Raw genomic sequence first — 20137 nt, forward strand, 5'->3', positions numbered from 1 at the left:
CTGTTCAAGAAACACTAATTATTATTATCAATATTTTAAAATGTTGAGTAGGGATTAATGGAAGATCAGCATTTATCTATTTAGCATTTATAAATAAATAAATACATAAATATAGAAATAAACATATGAACTCATATATATATATATATATATATATATATATATATATATATATATATATATATATATATATATACATATATACATATATATATATATTTTTTTTTTTATTTATTTTTTTTTTTTGTGACCAGAAAGTCAGCATATTAGAATGATTTATGTGACTGGAGTAATCATGCTAATAATCAGCTTTGAAATCACAGGAATAAATTAAATTTTTAAATATTTTCAAATAGAAAACAGTTATTTTAAATAGTAAAAATATTTCATTTTACATTTTAATGTTTTTGCCGTATTTTGGATCAAATAAATTCAGGCTTAGTGAGCAAAAGAGGCTTAAAAAAGCATTAAAAATCTTACTGTTCAAAAACGTTTGACTGGTAGTGTAATAAAAATAATAACAACCATAATAACACATTTCAGTTCGCATTTCATAATTCAACGACGAATCTTTCTAGTGAACCGATTCAAACAATTCGAATCACTTAAATGAATCCAAATCCCTTCCACTAAGTTAGTTGTAATGTGAGCTGACGGCTTCAGTACCTACCGCGTGAAAACAACTCGCGAATCCTTATTGCTTAGCAACAGTAAAATACGGCCTCAAATTCCACTAATGAGTCGACATACGCTGTAGATACTTAATAATGTATGTGTTATGGTAAAAACATTAAAACAACATTACCAATGAACAACTGCTCGGCTCCAGATATTCCTTTGTTAGCGCCACCAGCAGCAGCGCTCCTCCTTCAGAAAAAACTGTGACTGCCAGGAATGAATGAGGCAGTGAACACAACTCTGACGGAGAATGACACTCTCAACAGTGTCAGTTTTTGATCTAATTAGAATAAAGAAAACAATCCAATCTCTCTGTATACTAGCAAGACAATAATATTCCGTTTAATACAACTCATGCGACACTGTTTTCGTATCAAGATGGCATTACCTAAGTCATGAAGGAAATACGTCACACACGGGCGAGCTCATTTTTACATGTGCGCGGGTGGAGAGAATGGAAAACAAACATTGTTGGTGTGCAATCGTGTTTGCTTTGCAACATTACATTACATACAGTAATTACAAAAAGTTTTATTTCTGAATAATGTACACGAAACAAAGACGCTTGTGTTATTTGTGTAGCAAAACACTTTACTGATGAAAGCAGAAGCACTGTTCCCTGTGTAATACTAGTGGACTGTTCTTAAAGATATAGTGCTCCTAGTGGCAGACATGAGTATAACACCCATGTTATTTACTTGAGATGTTCAGTGATGGGGAAAGCAGAAGTTTAAGTACTAAAATAGTACTTATAAAATAGTACCTTTTTCCCTAAATGACATTAGGTAAAGATTTTTACGTCTGTTGGAATAGTCTCAGTAAATTGGCAGTTTTGTTTTCCATTTTGGAAGTTTTCTGAAGATATGTCATTAAAGGCAACATCTGCTCAAACCAAAAGAGTTAAATTATTTAAAATTCTCTCGTTCGCTTAATAGCGATAACGTGATAAAAGGAAACATATAATAATGCTATTTTGACTCAGTTGTACAAAACATTAAAGAGTTGTAATATGCATTAAATCATATTGGTTAATATCCCCTGGGAAAAAAAGTGAAATACAATAAAATAAATAAATAAATTAATTAAAAAACGGGTTTCCATGTTGCATCTAATTGTTTAACATTAATACCTAACTCCGTGTGCATTAAATCGTATTGGTTAATATCCATTGGAAAAATAAAATAAACGAAAAAAAAAGTTTCCAAATGTTATGCATCTAATTGTTCAACAATAATATTCATTTGTGTGTGCATTAAACCATACTGATTAATATCCATTGGAAAAAAAAACAAAAACAAAACAATTACAGATAAATAAATAAAGCAGGTTTCCAGATGTTAAGCATCTAATTGTTCAACATTAATATCCATCTGTGTGTGCATTAAATCATATTGGTTAATATCCATCAGAAAAATAAAATTGTAAAATAAAAATTAAATAAAGCAGGTTTCAAAATGTTGAGCATCTAATTGTTAATAATTAATATCCATCTGCGTGTGCATTAAATCATATTGGTTAATATCATTGAAAAAATAAATAAAAATAAAATAAAATAAAGCAGGTTTCAAGATGTTAAGCATCTAATTGTTCAACATTAATATCCATCTGTGTGTGCATTAAATCATATTGGTTAATATCCATCAGAAAAAATAAAATTGTAAAATAAAATTAAATAAATAAAAAATATATAAATAAAGCAGGTTTCAAAATTTTGAGCATCTAATTGTTAATAATTAATATCCATCTGCGTGTGCATTAAATCATATTGGTTAATATCATTGAAAAAAATAAAATAAAAAAAATAAATAACATAAAGCAGGTTTCTAAATGTTGAGCATCTAATTGTTCAACATTAATATCTATCTGTGTGTGCATTAAATCATATTGGTTATTATCCATCGGAAAAATAAAATGGTAAAATAAAATCAAATAAAATAAATAAAAAATATATAAATAAAGCAGGTTCCTAAATGTTGAGCACCTAAGTGTTCTACATTAATATTCATCTGCGTGTGCATTAAATCATATTGGTTAATATCTTTTTGAAAAAAATAAAATAAAAAAATAAAGCAGGTTTCCAAATGTTGAGCATCTAATTGTTCAACATTAATATCCATCTGTGTGTGCATTATGTCATATTGGTTAATATAAAATTAAAATAAATTAAATTAAAATAAAATAAATGAATTTTAAAAAAGGGTTTCCAAATGTTGATCATCTAATTGTTCAACATTAATATCCATCTGTATTTGTGTATTAAAACATACTGGTTAATATTCATTAGAAAAAGAATAAAATAAAATGAATGAATAAAAAAAAACATGTTTCAAGATGTTGAGTGTCTAATTGGTCAACATTAATGTCCATCTGAGTGTGCATTAAATCATATTGGTTAATCCATTGGAAAAAAAAAAATAAAATAAAAAGTGTCTAATTGGTCAACATTAATTTCCATCTGTATGTACATTAATATTAGTTAATATCTACTGGAGAAATAATAAAAAAAAAAAAAATAGATTTCCAAATGTTGAGTGTCTAATTGTTCAACATTATTATCCATCTTTGTGTTTTCAGTGAAGTACTTTTACTTCAGTATACAAATTCTCAGTTTTATTTCCAAATATATTATGCAATGATTTAATCAGAACAGTCACCACAAGTAAATGCTTATTATAAAAAGTACTGAAAGTGGCCATTTCAAACATAACTGAAATAAAGGAAACAAGACAACATATTTTTGATCAATATCTTTATATATTACAAAACAATAGAAATGCTACTGATAACAATATATGTTCACAGTTGCTGTTATGATACCACACTGAAATAATGTATATAAGTTAGACATAAAATGGCATATCTTAATAAATTAAAAAAAGAACATTAATCTAACAATTCACAATGCTTGACGGTTAAAAGTCGCATCATGATGAGCATTAAGTTGGAGCTTTTCTGTGTACAATTTTCATGGGTATGAGGCTGATGTGTGTGTTAATGTGCTGTCGCTGATCACCCTCACATGTCCGCAGACTTTATCGGCAACAATAAAGTGATACTCAGAAACATTTTCAACACAATTATCAATAATCAGCTAGGCATCAAGTAGTAACACTGACAGTGTAGTGCAAAGTATGTGTGTCTGTGTGTGTGTGTGTGTGTGCGTGTTTGTTTTGGAGAGCAGGTTGTGGCGCTCGGCAGGATAACAAAAAGCAGCAAAAATAAATATCAAAAGAATTTATTTTTATCATTATATAAAAGCTCTTTTCTGTTTTTTTTTTTTTTTTTTCATTTCACCAAGAGTCTGGGAAAAAAGGCCTCATGGAAAGTTCAAGGAACCACTTTGTTCCGTCTCATTTTGGGGAAACTTCACACTAAGGACTCCATGCTCTCAGCCTGGTTGGATTCATCTGTTACCATTATCCCAGCAATTCTGTCCATGTAGATGAAGCCAAGTCTGAAGTCTTTACTGCTGACAAGGCTGAGCATAGCCTTGTAAAGGTAGTGATAGTGCTCCTAAAAGAGGTAGAGAAACAGCGAAAACTTAAAATAAACGCAAAGAACAGAACAAAAATTTACAGATAATGTACTCACGCCCTTGTCATCCAAGATGTTCATGTGTCATGTTTCTTGTTTCTGTCATAAAGAATTTTTTTGAGAAAAACATTCAGGATTTCTCTCCATATAATGGACTTCTATGGTGCCCCCGAGTTTGAACTTCCAAAATGCAGTTTAAATGCAGCTTTTAAAGGGCTCTAAATGATCCCAGCTAAGAAAGAAGGGTCTTATTCAGCGAAACGATTGGTTATTTTTCTAAAAAAAATGTACAATTTATATACTTTTCAACTTCAAATGCTTGTCTTGTAAAGTGATGTCGAAAAACTCCCATCTCATTTTCTCCTCCAACTTTAAAATCACCCTACATCGCTACAGAAGTACTAGGGGTGTTCGGTTCCAGGTTTTTAGGAGACGACTCCGATTCCAGACTCCCACCATAGGACTTGACTCCATATAGAACACCTAATTTCACAGAGTGAAAAGTCATGAAAAACAGCCACGGTGGAATATAATCTTAGAATTAAATAAGAAAGACTATATTATTTAAAGGTGCCATAGAATGCATTGATACAATATTTTAAATTGTTCTCTGATATCTACATAGAAGGTATATGGCTTTGGTAAGGGCAAGAATTCTCCAGAAATGGTTTTACAGGTTCATTTACAACCCTAGGATTTGTCCCTAGAATGAAATGGTCTGTTATTACCTTATTTGGAAGGTTCATGAATATTAATGATGAGCTCTGCTCTGATTGGCTGTTTCACAGAGTGGCTCATTTCAGTAGCTCGCACATGAAGGAAAATATACATTTAATCAAGGAGCTCGAGACGCTATTAATATGCGGGGCACTGAAAATGCCGTTTGGAAAGCGAGATAACTTTTTACTTCCACTTTTGAGATTTGTGATCGCACATGCTCTGTGTAATGTTACACTACAGCGGCAGTACTTACCACATTTGACAAGTTTAGATGCTGTCAGCAGTGATCAGGATCTGTAAATCATTCGCCATTATCCACGCAGTCTCTTCTTACTCTGTTTATGTGGTAAGTGAAATTTTATTGACTGCAATGTAACCGTCTAAAGCAAGAAGCTAACCGTGTTTAGTGGCTCGCCTTCTTTTATTAGAAAGCCTTATTTGTTTTCCGTGCCTTTCTGAATACAGACACCAACCCATCCCTGCACTTAACATCTCCTGCACAACCTGGAACATAACATTTATTTCCGTGATCTGCCATTTTCGCTACTGTCCTCGCTTTGTTTTCTCACAATAGCCAACCCGCAGAACTTCTGATGATTGGGCTATGCAAATGTTGGGGGCGTGACTAACAATGATCCAGAGACTATAACGTCATAGTCTGTGTTATGTTGGAATTGGCCTCTTTTTCAGTGGTCTTTTGCAAACACCAGATTTATATAAGAAGGACGAAACGATGGTGTTTGAGCAACGGATCCTCGCTTAATTTTGTTCACTCTTTGCTTATATACAGCACTCAATTGCCATGCACTACTGTATATAAGGATTTGAGAATCAGTGAAAGCATCCGCCATTTCGGATTTGACACAGAGAGTCGATTGCAGTACTGGAGTTGACTCCGACACTAGGGCTATTCAGAGTTTACAAAGTGAAAATGCAAAGAAGGTCAAACGCCCTTTACAAAAAAAGGTAGAACAGCGATGTAGGGCGATTTCAAAGTTGGAGGAGAAAATGAGAAACATACCCTAAACTGTCATGAACCAGAATACGCCGAGTTCACGCAGAGCTAGACAAGATGAGCATTTGAGGTTAAAAAGTATATAAATTGTAAATTTTTTAAGAAAATAACCAACTGTGTTGCTAGGTAAGACCTTTTAAGAGCCCTTTGAAGCTGCATTTAAACTGTATTTCGAAAGTTCATACTCTGGGGCACCAAAGAAGATCCTTACATGGAGAGAAATCCTGGAAGGTTTTCCTCAAAAAACAATTTCTTTTGGACTGAAGAAAGGAAGACATGAACATCTTGGATGACAAGGGGGTGAGTACATTATCTGTCATTTTTTTGTTCTGGAAGTGAACCACTCCTTTAAACTCCAATGACCTCTCTAAATTGAATGCATCATCACTCAGACCTTTATTATGAGGAACTTACGATTTCAGTGAAGACGCCAGGCCTCATGAGGTTAATCATTTTGGCCACTTGGTAGACATCCACAGCACTTTCGTTCTCCAGTTGCTGGGAAAGTGCGGTCAGAGCACAGAACATCCCGGCAGAGACGGCTCCAAACCTGAAACACACAATCCATGAGGCTCTTTCTCCCCTTTAGTTACATCCAATGCACTACTACTCATGGTTTATGCACTCACTCGTCATGGACGATGGTGGGACCATCTCTTGTCATTGCCTCTTCTTTGATGATGTTGATAAGCTCAAATGTGCTGCTGATGGATGCGTCGGGATCTGGCCAGTTTGGACATTGGAAATGTCGGACTTCCAGCACATAGTCGTCCTGCACAGCAAAGATATACAGTTATGCAACTCGATGCAGCTAAATGGAATCTATTGTAAAGGGATAGTTCAGCCAAAAATGAAAATTACCCCATGATTTAGTCACCCTCAAGCCTTCCTAAGTGTATATGACTTTCTTTTTTTAGATGAAGACAATTGAAGTTATATTAAAAAATGTCCTGGCTCTTTCAAACTTAATAATAGCAGTGAATGGCTGTCGTACGCACATTCAGAAGAGAGTGGGCGTTCCAGCGATGATGTAGGTCATATGCATAGAGTAAGCTCTGGTGAGAATATACTAGTCAGAATTGCAAATTAATATCTCATCAATATGTTCTCAGAATTGTGACTTTACGTCTTGCAGTTCTGGCTTTATAACTTGTAGTTGTGAGTTTATATCACACAATTTTGAGAAAAAAAAAAAAGTCATAATTGCGAGTTAATATCTCACAAGTATCTCACAAAGAGCAGATTAGTGAATGAGAGGGTAGCACTGTTTTATTCAGCGCCACCTAATAAAAAAAGATTATTGCGACTTTTTATTTCACAATTCTGACTTTTTTTTCTCAGGATTTTGAGACATAAACTTACAATTGCTAGTTAGAAGGTCAGAATTGCGAGACAAACTCACAGTTCTGTTTTTTTTTCTTCTCAGAATTGCGTGATATAAACTTGCAATTTTAATTATAGTTTGTATCTTGCAATTCTGGCTTTTTTTCCTCTTAATTATGACGTTTTTTTCTCAAAATTGTGAGACATAGTCTTGCAATTGCGAGTTATGAAGTCCATAAAGAAAAAGACTGATATGTTTTCAGAATTGTGAGCTTATGTCTCACAGTTCTGACTTGCTAACTCACAATTGCATGATATAAACTTGCAATTTAGTTTATAGTTTGTATCTCGCAATTCTGGCGTTTCCCCTGCATTTTGACGATTTTTCTTAGAATTGTGAGATATAAACTCGCAATTTCGAGTTATAAAGTCCATAAAGAAAAAAGATTGATATGTTCTCAGAATTGTGAGTTTATATCTCACAATTCTGACTTGATAACTCACAATTCTAAGAAAAAAGTAACAGTTTCAAGATGTAAACTTGCAATACTGAGAAAAAAAGTGTAAACTGTGAGTTTATGTCTCACAATTCTGACTTTATAACTTGACTTTATAGCAGTTGTTAGTTTATATTACACTATCTCACAATTGTGAGTAAAAAGTCACAGTTTCGAAATGTAATATAAAGTCGCAATTCTAAGAAATAAAGTCAGAATAGTGAGATACAAACTCACAGTTATGATTTTTCTTCTCAGAATTGCATGATATAAACTTACATTTTAGTTTATAGTTTGTATCTCGCAATTCTGGCTCTTTTCCTTGCAATTCTGACTTTTTCCCTCAGAACTGTGAGATATAAACTCGCAATTGCGAGTTATAAAGTCCATAAAGAAAAAAGATTGATATGTTCTCAGAATTGTGAGTTTATATCTCACAATTCTGACTTGATAACTCACAATTCCGCGAAAAAAAGTAACAGTTTCAAGATATAAACTTGCAATACTGAGAAAAAAAGTGTGAATTGTCAGTTTATATCTCACAGTTCAGACTTTATTTCTCAGAATTGTGACTTTGTAACTTGCAGTTGTTAGTTTATATCTCACAATTCTGAGAAAAAAAGTAAGTTTCAAGATGTAAACTTGCAATACTGAGAAGAAAATGTCTGAATTATGAGTTTATATCTCACAGTTCTGACTTTATAACTCGCAATCGTGAGTTTATATCACACAATTATGAGAAAAAGTCAGAATTGCGAGTTAATACCCACAACTGCAAGAAAAAAATAGTGAGATAAAAAGTCGCAATTACCTTTTTTATTTTTTTATTTAGTGGGGGAAACGGGCTTCCATAGCGCAGTGACGACTGCTAGCAGGAAAGTAAAGCCTAAAGAAAGTCACGTACACCTAGGATGGTTTGAGGGTGTATAAATCATGTTTGTGTGGTGACTGAGGTACCTGTGTGGCTTCTAGGATGAAGTCGTGGATGACAAGTTGTTCCTCATTAGACAAACAGAGTCTGTCAGTATTAATGAGGGTGACGGTGAAGGCTACGCAGTTCATGGGCTCCTCTCTGCTGGGCCAGTACACAAATTCATCCTCAGTCTATAAAAAGATGAGCAGGGCATATTACATATCACATCATATATCATATCATGTCATGTCATCCACTTATATAATGCTACGTGTCCACATTTAATACTTATAAAATGACAAGCAAATTCAAACGATTTTATAATAAATGTTGAACAAATTAAGTCATATTAAACAATAAAATAACAAAAACAATAAAATAAAATGAAGTCATATTTTGTAAACTAGAAATGTCTTGAAAAAAGAGAAATCTTTAGATATTTTTTTAAAGTTAACTCAGTATTACATAAGGTAATAATTCAATTGAACTCTGAGAATAAGTGCTATTATGACCTGCTGGTCTGAAATGTTTATTTTATTTTATTTTCATTTCTTTTCTTTACTTAAAAAAAAAACTCTTTTGGATATTTGTTCATTTTCCCATGGAAATAAATTGTTAACAGTGGTTATCAGGATTTGCTGTGCTGTTACTGCTAAAAAAAAATAAAGTAAAATAAATATTAGATGAAAAATAAATAAATAAAAACTTAGAAATGTTGCCTTGCCAACTGGCTGAATTGAATAAGTTAAATAAGTTAAGAACTACCTCAACTAAAACTGAAATAAAATAAAGCTAAAAAGTGCATTAAAAATATATTAAATGAAAAAAAAAAAAACTAGAACTGAAATAAAATGCATTAAAGCTAAACAGAAATGTAAAAATGAAAAAACAAACAAACATAAAAACAATAAAAAAATAAGTCATATTCTGTAAACCAGAAATGTCTTGAATAAAAGGTGGTCTTTAGATATTTCTTTAAAGTTCAATTCAATTGAACTCTAAGAATAAGTGCTATGATGACCTGCTGGTCTGAAATGCTTCTTTTCTTTTCTTTTTATTTCTTTTCTTTATTTGTCCTTTACTAAAAAAAAAAAAAAAACCTTTTAGATATTTGTTCATTTTCCCATGGAAATAAATTGTTAACAGAGGTTATCAGGATTAGCAGTGCAGTTACTGCTAAAAAAATAATAATAAAATAAATTAGATGAAAAATAAACAAATAAATAAATAAAAACTTAGAAATGTTGCCTTGCCAACTGGCTGAATTGAATAAGTTGAATAAGTTAAGAACTACCTCAACTAAAACTGAAATAAAATAAATCAAAGCTAAAAAGTGCATTAAAAAAAAAATTTAAAATTAGAAATGTTGCCTTACCAATTAGCTGAAATGAATAAGTACTACTTAAACTAGAACTGAAATCAAATTAATGAAAGCTAAACATATTCTGCAAACCAGAAATGTCTTGAATAAAAGGTGCTGTTTAGATATATTTTTTTAAAGTTAACTCAGTATTACATAAGGTAATAATTCAATTGAACTCTAAGAATAAGTGCTATGATGACCTGCTGGTCTGAAATGTTTTTCTTTTCTTTTCTTTTTTTGTCCTTTACTTTAAAAAAACGCTTTCGGATAAGAATAAGTGCTATGATTACCTGCTGGTCTGAATTGTTTGAGAGTGAATTAACATAACTTGCTGATCATGTATAAAAAGAACAGAAGTTATATAGCGCAGCATGAATCCACTTAAAAACTCATGTTCATAAGTAGCTCTTCATTGCTGTACTCACGAGGCCGAGGTTGTCTGGCAACATCACAATAACTTGAGCATTATGATCCCAGATCATCCTCCAGAAGTCTGTGGTCGTGTGGGGCAGAGGATGCTGGGTAATGATGAACTCGTTGCTTCTGTAATAGCCCTGGAGTAAGTGGATAAACAATGATTTCATTCCAAAAGAAAATCACAGCTACTGTTGAGACACGCAGATAAGGAGCTGGTGCGCAAGTTACACAAATAATTCATGTTGCATGCATTATTAAATATGATCCAAAACAAGGTGTAATGTTCCAGTAAAGTCTTAGTGCTGTACCATGATGTAGGAGGCATTGATGTAGTCTGTTCCTTTTACTCCTGGGAGGGGAGATAGCGCCACCCGAGCTCGTTCCGCTGAGGGGCAAAACATCAATGATAAACAACTCACTATAAACGTCACAGCAAACCAAACCTGGGATTTTATCATTCACTACGCCATTGTGGTTTAAAATACTATTGTTAGCTATTCTTCATTACCGTTGTTATGTTTTTCTTTAAGAAATCTTGTAATTGTAATAATACACTCAGTAATATGCACACTTAGATGAAGATTGTAGTTATATCAGAAGCATATCCATTTTATTCTACATAAGTGTCTACATAGGTCATTCTTTTATCAATTATAATAATAATAATTACTATTATCAGTAACAAAAAATGGCTACTGGATATTTATGTTAATTAAAAAACAAACAAACAAGTAAATTAAAAAGTTTTCTGCAATTAAAAAAAAAAATCTAAAATATTAAGCTAAAACTAAAATAAAATAAATTAAAGCTGAATAGAAATAAAAAAAAATACACAGTTCCACAGTCCACAGTTTTTGGCAATTTAATTAAAAAATAAATAAATAAATACGTAAATATTAGATGAAGAACTATAAAATCGTAAATTAAATTAAAATTAAAATGAAGTCTGAAAATATAAAAATCACATTTCTAATTTTAATTTAATTTATTTTTAAATAGTTGTTTAACTGCTTGTTTATTAATATATATGATATTTTAAATTAGCTCTTATTTTTATATTTTCACCTTAATTTTTATTTAATGTTTAGTAATTTTGTTGTGCTTTTTAAAATATCACTATTTAGGTTCCTTTTTTTCTTATTTAAATCGAATAATATTAAAAACTAATTCTAAATTTACTGTAAAAAACATTTGCAATGTTATTACTAACAAAATAAAAAAAAATAGTAAAGAAAAAATAGATAAATAATTAAATTAAACTACATTAACATTAAACTACAGTTTTTGGCAATTGAAATAAAGAAAAAAATATATATATATGAACATTTATAAAAATCTAAATTTTGAACTAAAATTACAACGTCTGAAAATAGAAAAATTCTGGCAAAATATTAATAAATACTACAATAGTACATACATAATACTAAAATGTCACTAATGGGATTTACTACTGTTAAAAGTGTACATATCTAATACATATTAAATACTAATTATAAATGTACTGTACATACATTTACAATGTTATTGCTAACAAAATCAGAAATCAATAAAGAAAAAAACGATAAATAAATAAAACTACATTAAAACCATGTTTGGCAATTTAAATAAAAATAAAATAAATATTAGATGAAAAAACTATAAAATCAAAAATTTAAACTAAAGTTATAAAAAAGTCTGAAAATATAAAAATTCTGCCAAATTAAAAATACTAATAAATACTACAATAGTATAATACTAAAATGTCACTAAGGGTTTTTACTATGGTTAAAAAGGACTTTGTTCACATAACTAATACATATTAAATACTAATTATAAATGTACTGTAAATACATTTGCACTGTTATTGCTAACAAAATAAAAAATTAATAAAGAAAAAACTGATAAATAAACAAATACATAAAACTACATTAAAACAGTTTTTGACAATTTAAATAAAAAAAAAATTATATATATATTTATTATATGAAAAACTATAAAATCATAAAATTTAAACTAAAATTAAAACGAAGTCTGAAAATACAAATATTCTGGCAAATTTAAAATATTAATAAATACTATAATAGTACATACATAAAGAAAAAAACAGATAAATAAATAAAACTTCATCTAATATGTGTATATATATACACATATTAGATGAAGTTATAAGTATAACCTAAAGCTAAAACGAAGTCTGAAAATATATAAAAAATTCTGGCTATTCAAAATATTAATAAATACTACAATAGTACATAATACTAAAATGTCACTAAGGATTTTTACTATGGTTAAAAAGGACTTTGTGCACATATCTAGTACATATTAAATACTAATTATTAATGTACTGTAAAAACATTTGTAATGTTATTGCTAACAAAATCAAAAATTAATATAGAAAAAACTGATAAATAAATAAAATACATTTTATTTACAACAGTTTATAGCAATTTAAAAAAAAGGAAAAAAATAAAAAAATAAATATTATATGAAAAACTATAAAATCATACAAATGTAAACTAAAATTAAAATGAAGTCTCAAAATATCAAAATATTCAAAATATTAATAAATACTACAATAGTACATACATAATACTAAAATGTCACTAAGGATTTTTACTATGGCTAAAAAGGATACATATTAAATAGTAATTATAAATGTACTGTAAAAAAATTTGCAATGTTATTGCTAACAAGATAAAAAATGAATAAAAAAAACATATATAAATAAAACTACATTCAAGCAGTTTCAGACAATTTAAATAAATAAAAAAAGTTTGATGCAAAACAAAAATTTTAATTAAGTCAAAATATTAATAAATACTACAATAGTACATAATACTAAAATGTCACTAAGGATTTTTACTATGGTTAAAAAGGACTTTGTGCACATATCTAGTACATATTAAATACTAATTATTAATGTACTGTAAAAACATTTGTAATGTTATTGCTAACAAAATCAAAAATTAATATAGAAAAAACTGATAAATAAATAAAATACATTAAATCAGTTTTTGGCAATTTAAAAAAAAGGAAAAAAAATTATATGAAAAACTATAAAATCATAAAAATGTAAACTAAAATTAAATTGAAGTCTCAAAATATCAGAATATTCAAAATATTAATAAATACTACAATAGTACATACATAATACTAAAATGTCACTAAGGATTTTTACTATGGCTAAAAAGGATACATATTAAATAGTAATTATAAATGTACTGTAAAAAAAATTGCAATGTTATTGCTAACAAGATAAAACATATATAAATAAAACTACATTCAAACAGTTTCAGACAATTTAAATAAATAAAAAAAGTTTGATGAAAAACAAAAATTTAAAGTAAGTCAAAATATTAATAAATACTACAATAGTACATAATACTAAAATGTCATTAAGGATTTTTACTACGATTAAAAGGGACTTTGTGCACATATCTAATACATATTAGATACTAATTATAAATGTACTGTAAACAGACAAAATATGTATTTATGTATGTATTATTAATTGTTAAAAAAAATAGTGCTACCACACTGTGCTACACTGAACACTGAGAATCCAGCAAAATCCAGTTTGGCAGTGAAGCTGGAGTGTTGATTTTGATATATGAGTTTAGAAGGTTTAGCGACTCACTTGGCAAGACAGAAGAGGTGCGGTTCTTCTCTTTGTTGCAGTCTTTCTGGGCACTGAAACACTCAGCGAGGTGAGAATTGCATTGCGTCAACAACTGGAGGAACAATAACAAGAGCGTCCACAAGGAGGAGCAGGTTAGTTGTCTAACTCACAAAATGAACATCTCAACACAATTACATAGAGCCACAACACAGTCATCAAGTCCAGACCTTAAACTGTTTGTCCATGCGCGTTTGTCCCGTGGGGCTCGGGGTGAGAATGCTGTTGACATAACTATGGAGTTGCCAGGCAGGCACCTCGGTGTCTTTGCTAAGCACAGCTTCCATTAATGCATCATGGATAAAGATAAACTGCTCCTGTAGGTCACACACACACATACTCATTAAAACTAACCATGTTGCATTAGGCATTTGATAGCTCAACATTATATTTGCTATTAAATAACAAAATAGGGTTATGTTGGGATGAGCATGCGATTCTGCTCGCACTATTTTTCAGTATGCAGGGTGCGAACTGTATGTAAATGGCCCATATGCTTGTTAAACCCAAATGACCTTCTACATTTGCCAAAACCTGCAGTATACAATCAGAGTCCCACAATGCAATGCACTTGAATTGACCTTACATTTCCACTATAATGAAGTTAAAGCGATTTGACTGGACTGCTAAAAGTAAATGCATCTTGCACAAAATGGGATTTAACAAATGCTAAATAACATGTCACCTTTATTTATTTATTTATACAGCACTTTTAACAATACCATGTTATGTAACAGTGCAATTTTATTATTATTAGAGTGACTAATGAAATTAATAAATTAGAGGTAAAATCTGAATGAGTATTAGTTATTTTTAGAATTAAATGTATAATACTATTACATATAATTAGTATATATAAAGACTAATATATATAATATTTTAAATAAGATCTTACTTTTATATTTTAATCTTAATTTTTATTTAATGTTTAGTAATTGTGTTATGTGCCCTTTTTTGTAAATTTCACTATTTATGTTTTATTGTTATTTAAAATAAAAATATAAAATAAACTTTTTTTTTTTTTTTTTTCAGATTTTAATTTGTGTTTGAACTTTAATCAGCCAAGGAAACATTTAATTTGTTTTTCATTATTCATATTACATTTCAGCATTATTTCAATTAAATTTATTTTTAATAGTTGTTTAACTGCTTGTTTACTAATATATATAATATTTTAAATTAGCTCTTTTTTAATATTGTCATCTTAATTTATATTTTTTCATCTTAATTTTTATTTAATGTTTATTCATTTTTTTATTAGATTTTTTAAAAATATCATCACTATTTAGGTTTAATTTATTCTTTAAAAAAAATTAATAAAATGATTTTTTATTTTATTAGTGTTTGAACTTTAATCAGCCAAGGAAACATTTCTAATTTCATTTAATTTGTTTTTCAATATTTATATTTAATTTCAGCATTATTTCAATTACATTTATTTTTAATAGTTGTTTAACTGCTTGTTTACTAATATATATAATATTTTAAATGAGCTCTTTTTTAATATTGTCATCTTAATTTATATTTTTTTCATCTTAATTTTTATTAAATGTTTATTCATTTTTTATTTGATTTTTTAAAAAATATCATCACTATTTAGGTTTAATTTATTCTTTAAAAAAAAAAAATGATTTTTTATTTTATTAGTGTTTGAACTTTAATCAGCCAAGGAAACATTTCTAATTTTCATTTAATTTGTTTTTCAATATTCATATTTAATTTCAGCATTATTTCAATTAAATTTATTTTTAATAGTTGTTTAATTGCTTGTTTACTAATATATATATCATATTTTAAATTAGCTATTTTTTATACTTTCATCTTAATTTTTATTTATTTTCATCTTTTTTAATATCACTATTTAGGTTTAATTTATTCATATTTAAAAAACAGATATTTAATATGTTTATGTATTTTTTTTTTGTTTTTTTCAGTTTTGAGGCTATTTTTTATATTTTCATTCTAATTTTTCTTCATTTTTATGTAATGTTTTTTAAATTTTGTTATGTGCTTTAAAAATATCAATATTTAGGTTTAATTTATTCTTATTTAAAATTAATTAATGTTTATTAATAACATTAAAAAGTTTAAAATATTTTTTATTTTTCCTTTTTTTAATTTGTTTTTCAACTTTAATCAGCCAAGGAAACATTTCTAATTTTAATTTAATTAGTTTTTCAATATTTTTATTTTAATTTCAGCATTATTGTAATTACATTTATTTTTAATATTTAACATTTATTTTACTTCAACAAAAATAACCTTTATATGCAACATGCAAAATAATGAGGTCCGGTGACAAAATGTAGTGCACTACATTCGCAATTGTTTTTCATTGCATGCTACATAGTGCCACATACAATTTTAACAAAGAGTCTGGATTATACAGTATGCACAGCACAGTATGCAGCATGTATAAAGCAGTGCACTAATATCACCTTCAGAAAACAGCAACGGTGAGTGATTTGAGTGGGCGTTTTGAGTATGTGGAATATAGCGTATTAGATCAAACAGGTAATAACCTCGGTCTGGACCAAGTAGTTGCGCTGAGCTCGGATGTGCTTGAGGTATCCCAGGACGTTGACAGTGCCTTTGTCCTTTATCTGCTGCAGCATGCTGTCTATGACTATGTATGTGCCTGTTCTGCCCACTCCAGCACTGCGGGACACAGAAAAAGAGATGCTTTGATAAAAATGACATCTCATTTTGCTACAAAAGCCTCACACTTCCAACCATCCTACTTAAAATGATGTAGGGAGGAAAACCTTGAACAGCTTTACACGCTTGGTTTTTCCATAGCAGACAGTACCTGCAGTGAACTAGAACGGGCCCTGTGCCTGGTGTACGTGCCGCTGAAGATCGAAAGATGAATTTGAGAACTGGTAGTGTATACTCAGGTACGCCCATGTCTGGCCACTGCGTGTAATGGTATTGAACAATCAGCCGTTCATTATGCCTTCCCTTCTGACCCTGGGAGAGTCAAACCAAAGGTCAAAATGCAGAGTATAAAGCTTCAATGCTCTACAAACATTCTAAAATTGGCCAAACGCACCTTTTTTAGTTTGGTGTTGCGTATGATGAAATGGCGGAGTGTGTAGTAAGCATAAACTTTAGTACTCTTTAGAGTCACCATTATGTTCCCATAAACGTCACTGTTCTCTGACGGCCAATACTGGTCGCATTTCCTCTGTAAAAACAACAAATGAATCTTCTGTTGCTTGTTAAAACATCAGCATCTACATTAACAGAACAGTTCAAACAAGAATGAAAATGTACTCATCCTCATGGCTTCCAAGATGTAGATGCATTAGTTTCTGCATTGAAAGAAATTAGCATTGCTCACTAATGGATCCTCTGGAGTGAATGGGTGCCGTCAGAATGAGGGTTCAAACAGCTCATAAAAACATCAAAATAATCCACAAGTAATCCACACAACTTCTGTTCATTAATTAATATACCGTAAGTGGAAAACTGCTTGTTTGCAAGAAACAAATCCATCATAACAATTAAGATGTTTTATTACCAAAATACGAGTTTGTAATCTATAATAACACTTCCTCCAGTGAAAAAGTCAATCTCCTGTTGTGCTCTCGCATCAAAATTCACCTATATATTTGTTTACTCCTGTTTTAGATTGTAAACAGTGCTTAAAGGAGTAGTTCACTTCCAGAACACAAATGGACAGGTAATGTACTCACCTCCTTGTCGTCCAAGATGTTCATGTCTTTCTTTCTTCAGTTGTAAGGAAATTATGTTTTTTGAAGAAAACAATTCAGGATTTCCCTCCATATAATGGACTTCTATGGTGCCCCTGAGTTTGAACTTCCAAAATGCAGCTTCAAAGGGTTCTAAACGATCCCAGCCGAAGAAGAAGGATCTAATCTAGCGAAACGATCGTTTATTTTCTAAAAACATTTACAATTTGTATACTTTTTAATCGCTACACAGAGTACACACAGAGCTAGACAAGACGAGCATTTGAGGTTAAAAAGTATATAAATTGTATTTGTTTTTTTAGAAAATAACCAATCGTTTTGCTAGATAAGACCCTTCTTTTCTCGGCTGGGATCGTTTAGAGCCATTTGAAGCTGCATTTAAACTGTATTTTGGAGGTTCAAACTTGGGGGCACCATAGAAGTCAATTATATGGAGAGAAATCCTGAAATGTTTTCCTCAAAAAACATAATTTTCTTACGACTGAAAAAAGAAAGACATGAACATCTTAAATGACAAGGGGGTGAGTTCATTATCTGTAAATTTTTGTTCTGAAAGTGAACTACTCCTTTAATCTGTACATATTTCTCTCCTGATTCAGATTAGACGAGCTTTAGACTTGCGAAAGCAATATTATGGATAAAGAACTATTTTAGTTGAATGTTTTAGTGAATGGTTTGATGGATTCTTACAAACACACAGCTTTTCACTTTATAAGATGTTAACTGTTGGACTGGATGCCCAGTTGTATGGATTACTTGTGGATTATTGTGATGTTTTTATCAGCTGTTTGGATTCTGATGGCACCCATTCACTTCAATGGTGAGCGAGTGATGTAATGCTAAATTTCTCAAAAGTTCTGCTGAAGAAACAAACTCATCTACATCTTGAATGGCTTAAGGGCGAGTACATTTTCAGCTACACTTGAGGTCAAAAGTTTACATCCCCCTTTCGGAATCTGCCAAACGTTAATTATTTCACTAAAACAAGAGGGATCATACAAAATGCATGTTATTGTTTATTTAGTACTGACCTGATTAAGAAATTTCACATAAAAGTTTACATATAGTCCACAAGAGAAAATAATAGTTGAATTTATAAAAAATTACCCTGTTCGAAAGTTTGCATCCCCTTGATTCTTAATACTGCGTCATGTGCCGGGGGGTGAAAACTTTTTGAATTTGAAGATCAGGGTAAATTTAACGTATTTTGTCTTCTGGGAAACATGTAACTATCTTCTATAGCCTCTGAAGGGCAGTACTAAATGAAAAAAATATAATATTTAGGCAAAATGTAAAAAGATTTACACAAATCTCAATTCTGTTCAAAAGAAATCCAAAAGTTTTGGGACCTGAAGGATTTTTCTGAAGAACAGCAGGCAGTTAAACTGTTCAGAACAAACTAGGGACTCATAAACAACTATCGCTAAACAACTATCTGAAAGGAGGATGTAAACGTTTCACTTCAACTGTATTTGAATTTTTAAGTGAACTATTGCTTTAAATTCTTGCACTTCACCATATTAAATGAATTTGATGGAAATGTACTTCAGTTCAAGGTCTATTTTAAAAAATGAAGTAGCTATTAGTCACTCACCCTGCCTTTCTCTACCAGGTTGGTGATCATGACAATCACAGTGGTGTTCTGTTCCCAAATCATTCTCCAAAAGTCCTCAAATGTGGATTTGAGAGGGCCCTGAGCGGCTATATAAGCCCTGGGTCTTTTATAACCCTGAGAGGGAGAATATTTAATTATGAAGCAAACATTACAGCAACAAGCGTGCACTTAGCAATAAAATACCTACGTCTACATAGTTGGCATTGATGTAATCACTGTGCTTGGAGTCTTTCCCAGACAGTTGCTGCAACTTCACTCTGCTGTGATCATCTGGGTATTAAAAAGCAATAAATGATGTGTCATTCGAATCAGTCTTTGAGATATGTAATCTATTTTGAAACGCTAGCAGTGCATGCAAGAGTGAAAAATGGGTATTAATATATTTTATCTTCATCTTGCATGCACTGCTAGCACTTCATCACAAATGAATTCGCAGTATGTTTAAGAAGGTAAATGTTCATGTTCGTCACATTACAATCAACTCACAGGCAACAATGTTGATGTATCTGTTTTTGTGCTTGTTGTCGAGGTGATTTGAATGTTCTGCTGTAATCTTCATTTCAGATGTGCAGTGTTGAACCTCCTGCACGGAAGGCATGATTTCAAATTATTAGTTGTGGTTATTGTTATTGTCAGACTACACAATGTCGAAAATAGCATACTACTATGCTACTCGTTCTATTTCTGCAGT

General features: G+C 30.4%; 1 protein-coding gene across 1 annotated transcript in view; it reads right to left on the reverse strand.

Annotated features, from left to right (window-relative positions):
- Positions 1-3410: 3410 nt before the first annotated feature.
- Positions 3411-20137, reverse strand: part of ca16b (carbonic anhydrase XVI b) — a 134276-nt gene continuing 117549 nt past the window's right edge. Inside the window, exons 16-29 of the mRNA XM_073851284.1 lie at positions 19933-20029; positions 19634-19716; positions 19426-19560; positions 17168-17302; positions 16925-17085; positions 16638-16773; positions 14286-14432; positions 14077-14170; positions 10769-10845; positions 10469-10597; positions 8725-8871; positions 6577-6719; positions 6362-6497; positions 3411-4191 (exon numbers count right to left, since the gene is read on the reverse strand). Of these exons, the coding sequence (XP_073707385.1) occupies positions 4045-4191; positions 6362-6497; positions 6577-6719; positions 8725-8871; positions 10469-10597; positions 10769-10845; positions 14077-14170; positions 14286-14432; positions 16638-16773; positions 16925-17085; positions 17168-17302; positions 19426-19560; positions 19634-19716; positions 19933-20029 (1767 nt within the window). The 3' untranslated portion in view covers positions 3411-4044. The remainder of the gene's footprint in view (positions 4192-6361; positions 6498-6576; positions 6720-8724; positions 8872-10468; positions 10598-10768; positions 10846-14076; positions 14171-14285; positions 14433-16637; positions 16774-16924; positions 17086-17167; positions 17303-19425; positions 19561-19633; positions 19717-19932; positions 20030-20137) is intronic.

This window comes from Garra rufa, chromosome 12, assembly GCF_049309525.1.
Source record: "Garra rufa chromosome 12, GarRuf1.0, whole genome shotgun sequence".
NCBI classification, from domain to species: Eukaryota; Metazoa; Chordata; class Actinopteri; order Cypriniformes; family Cyprinidae; genus Garra; species Garra rufa.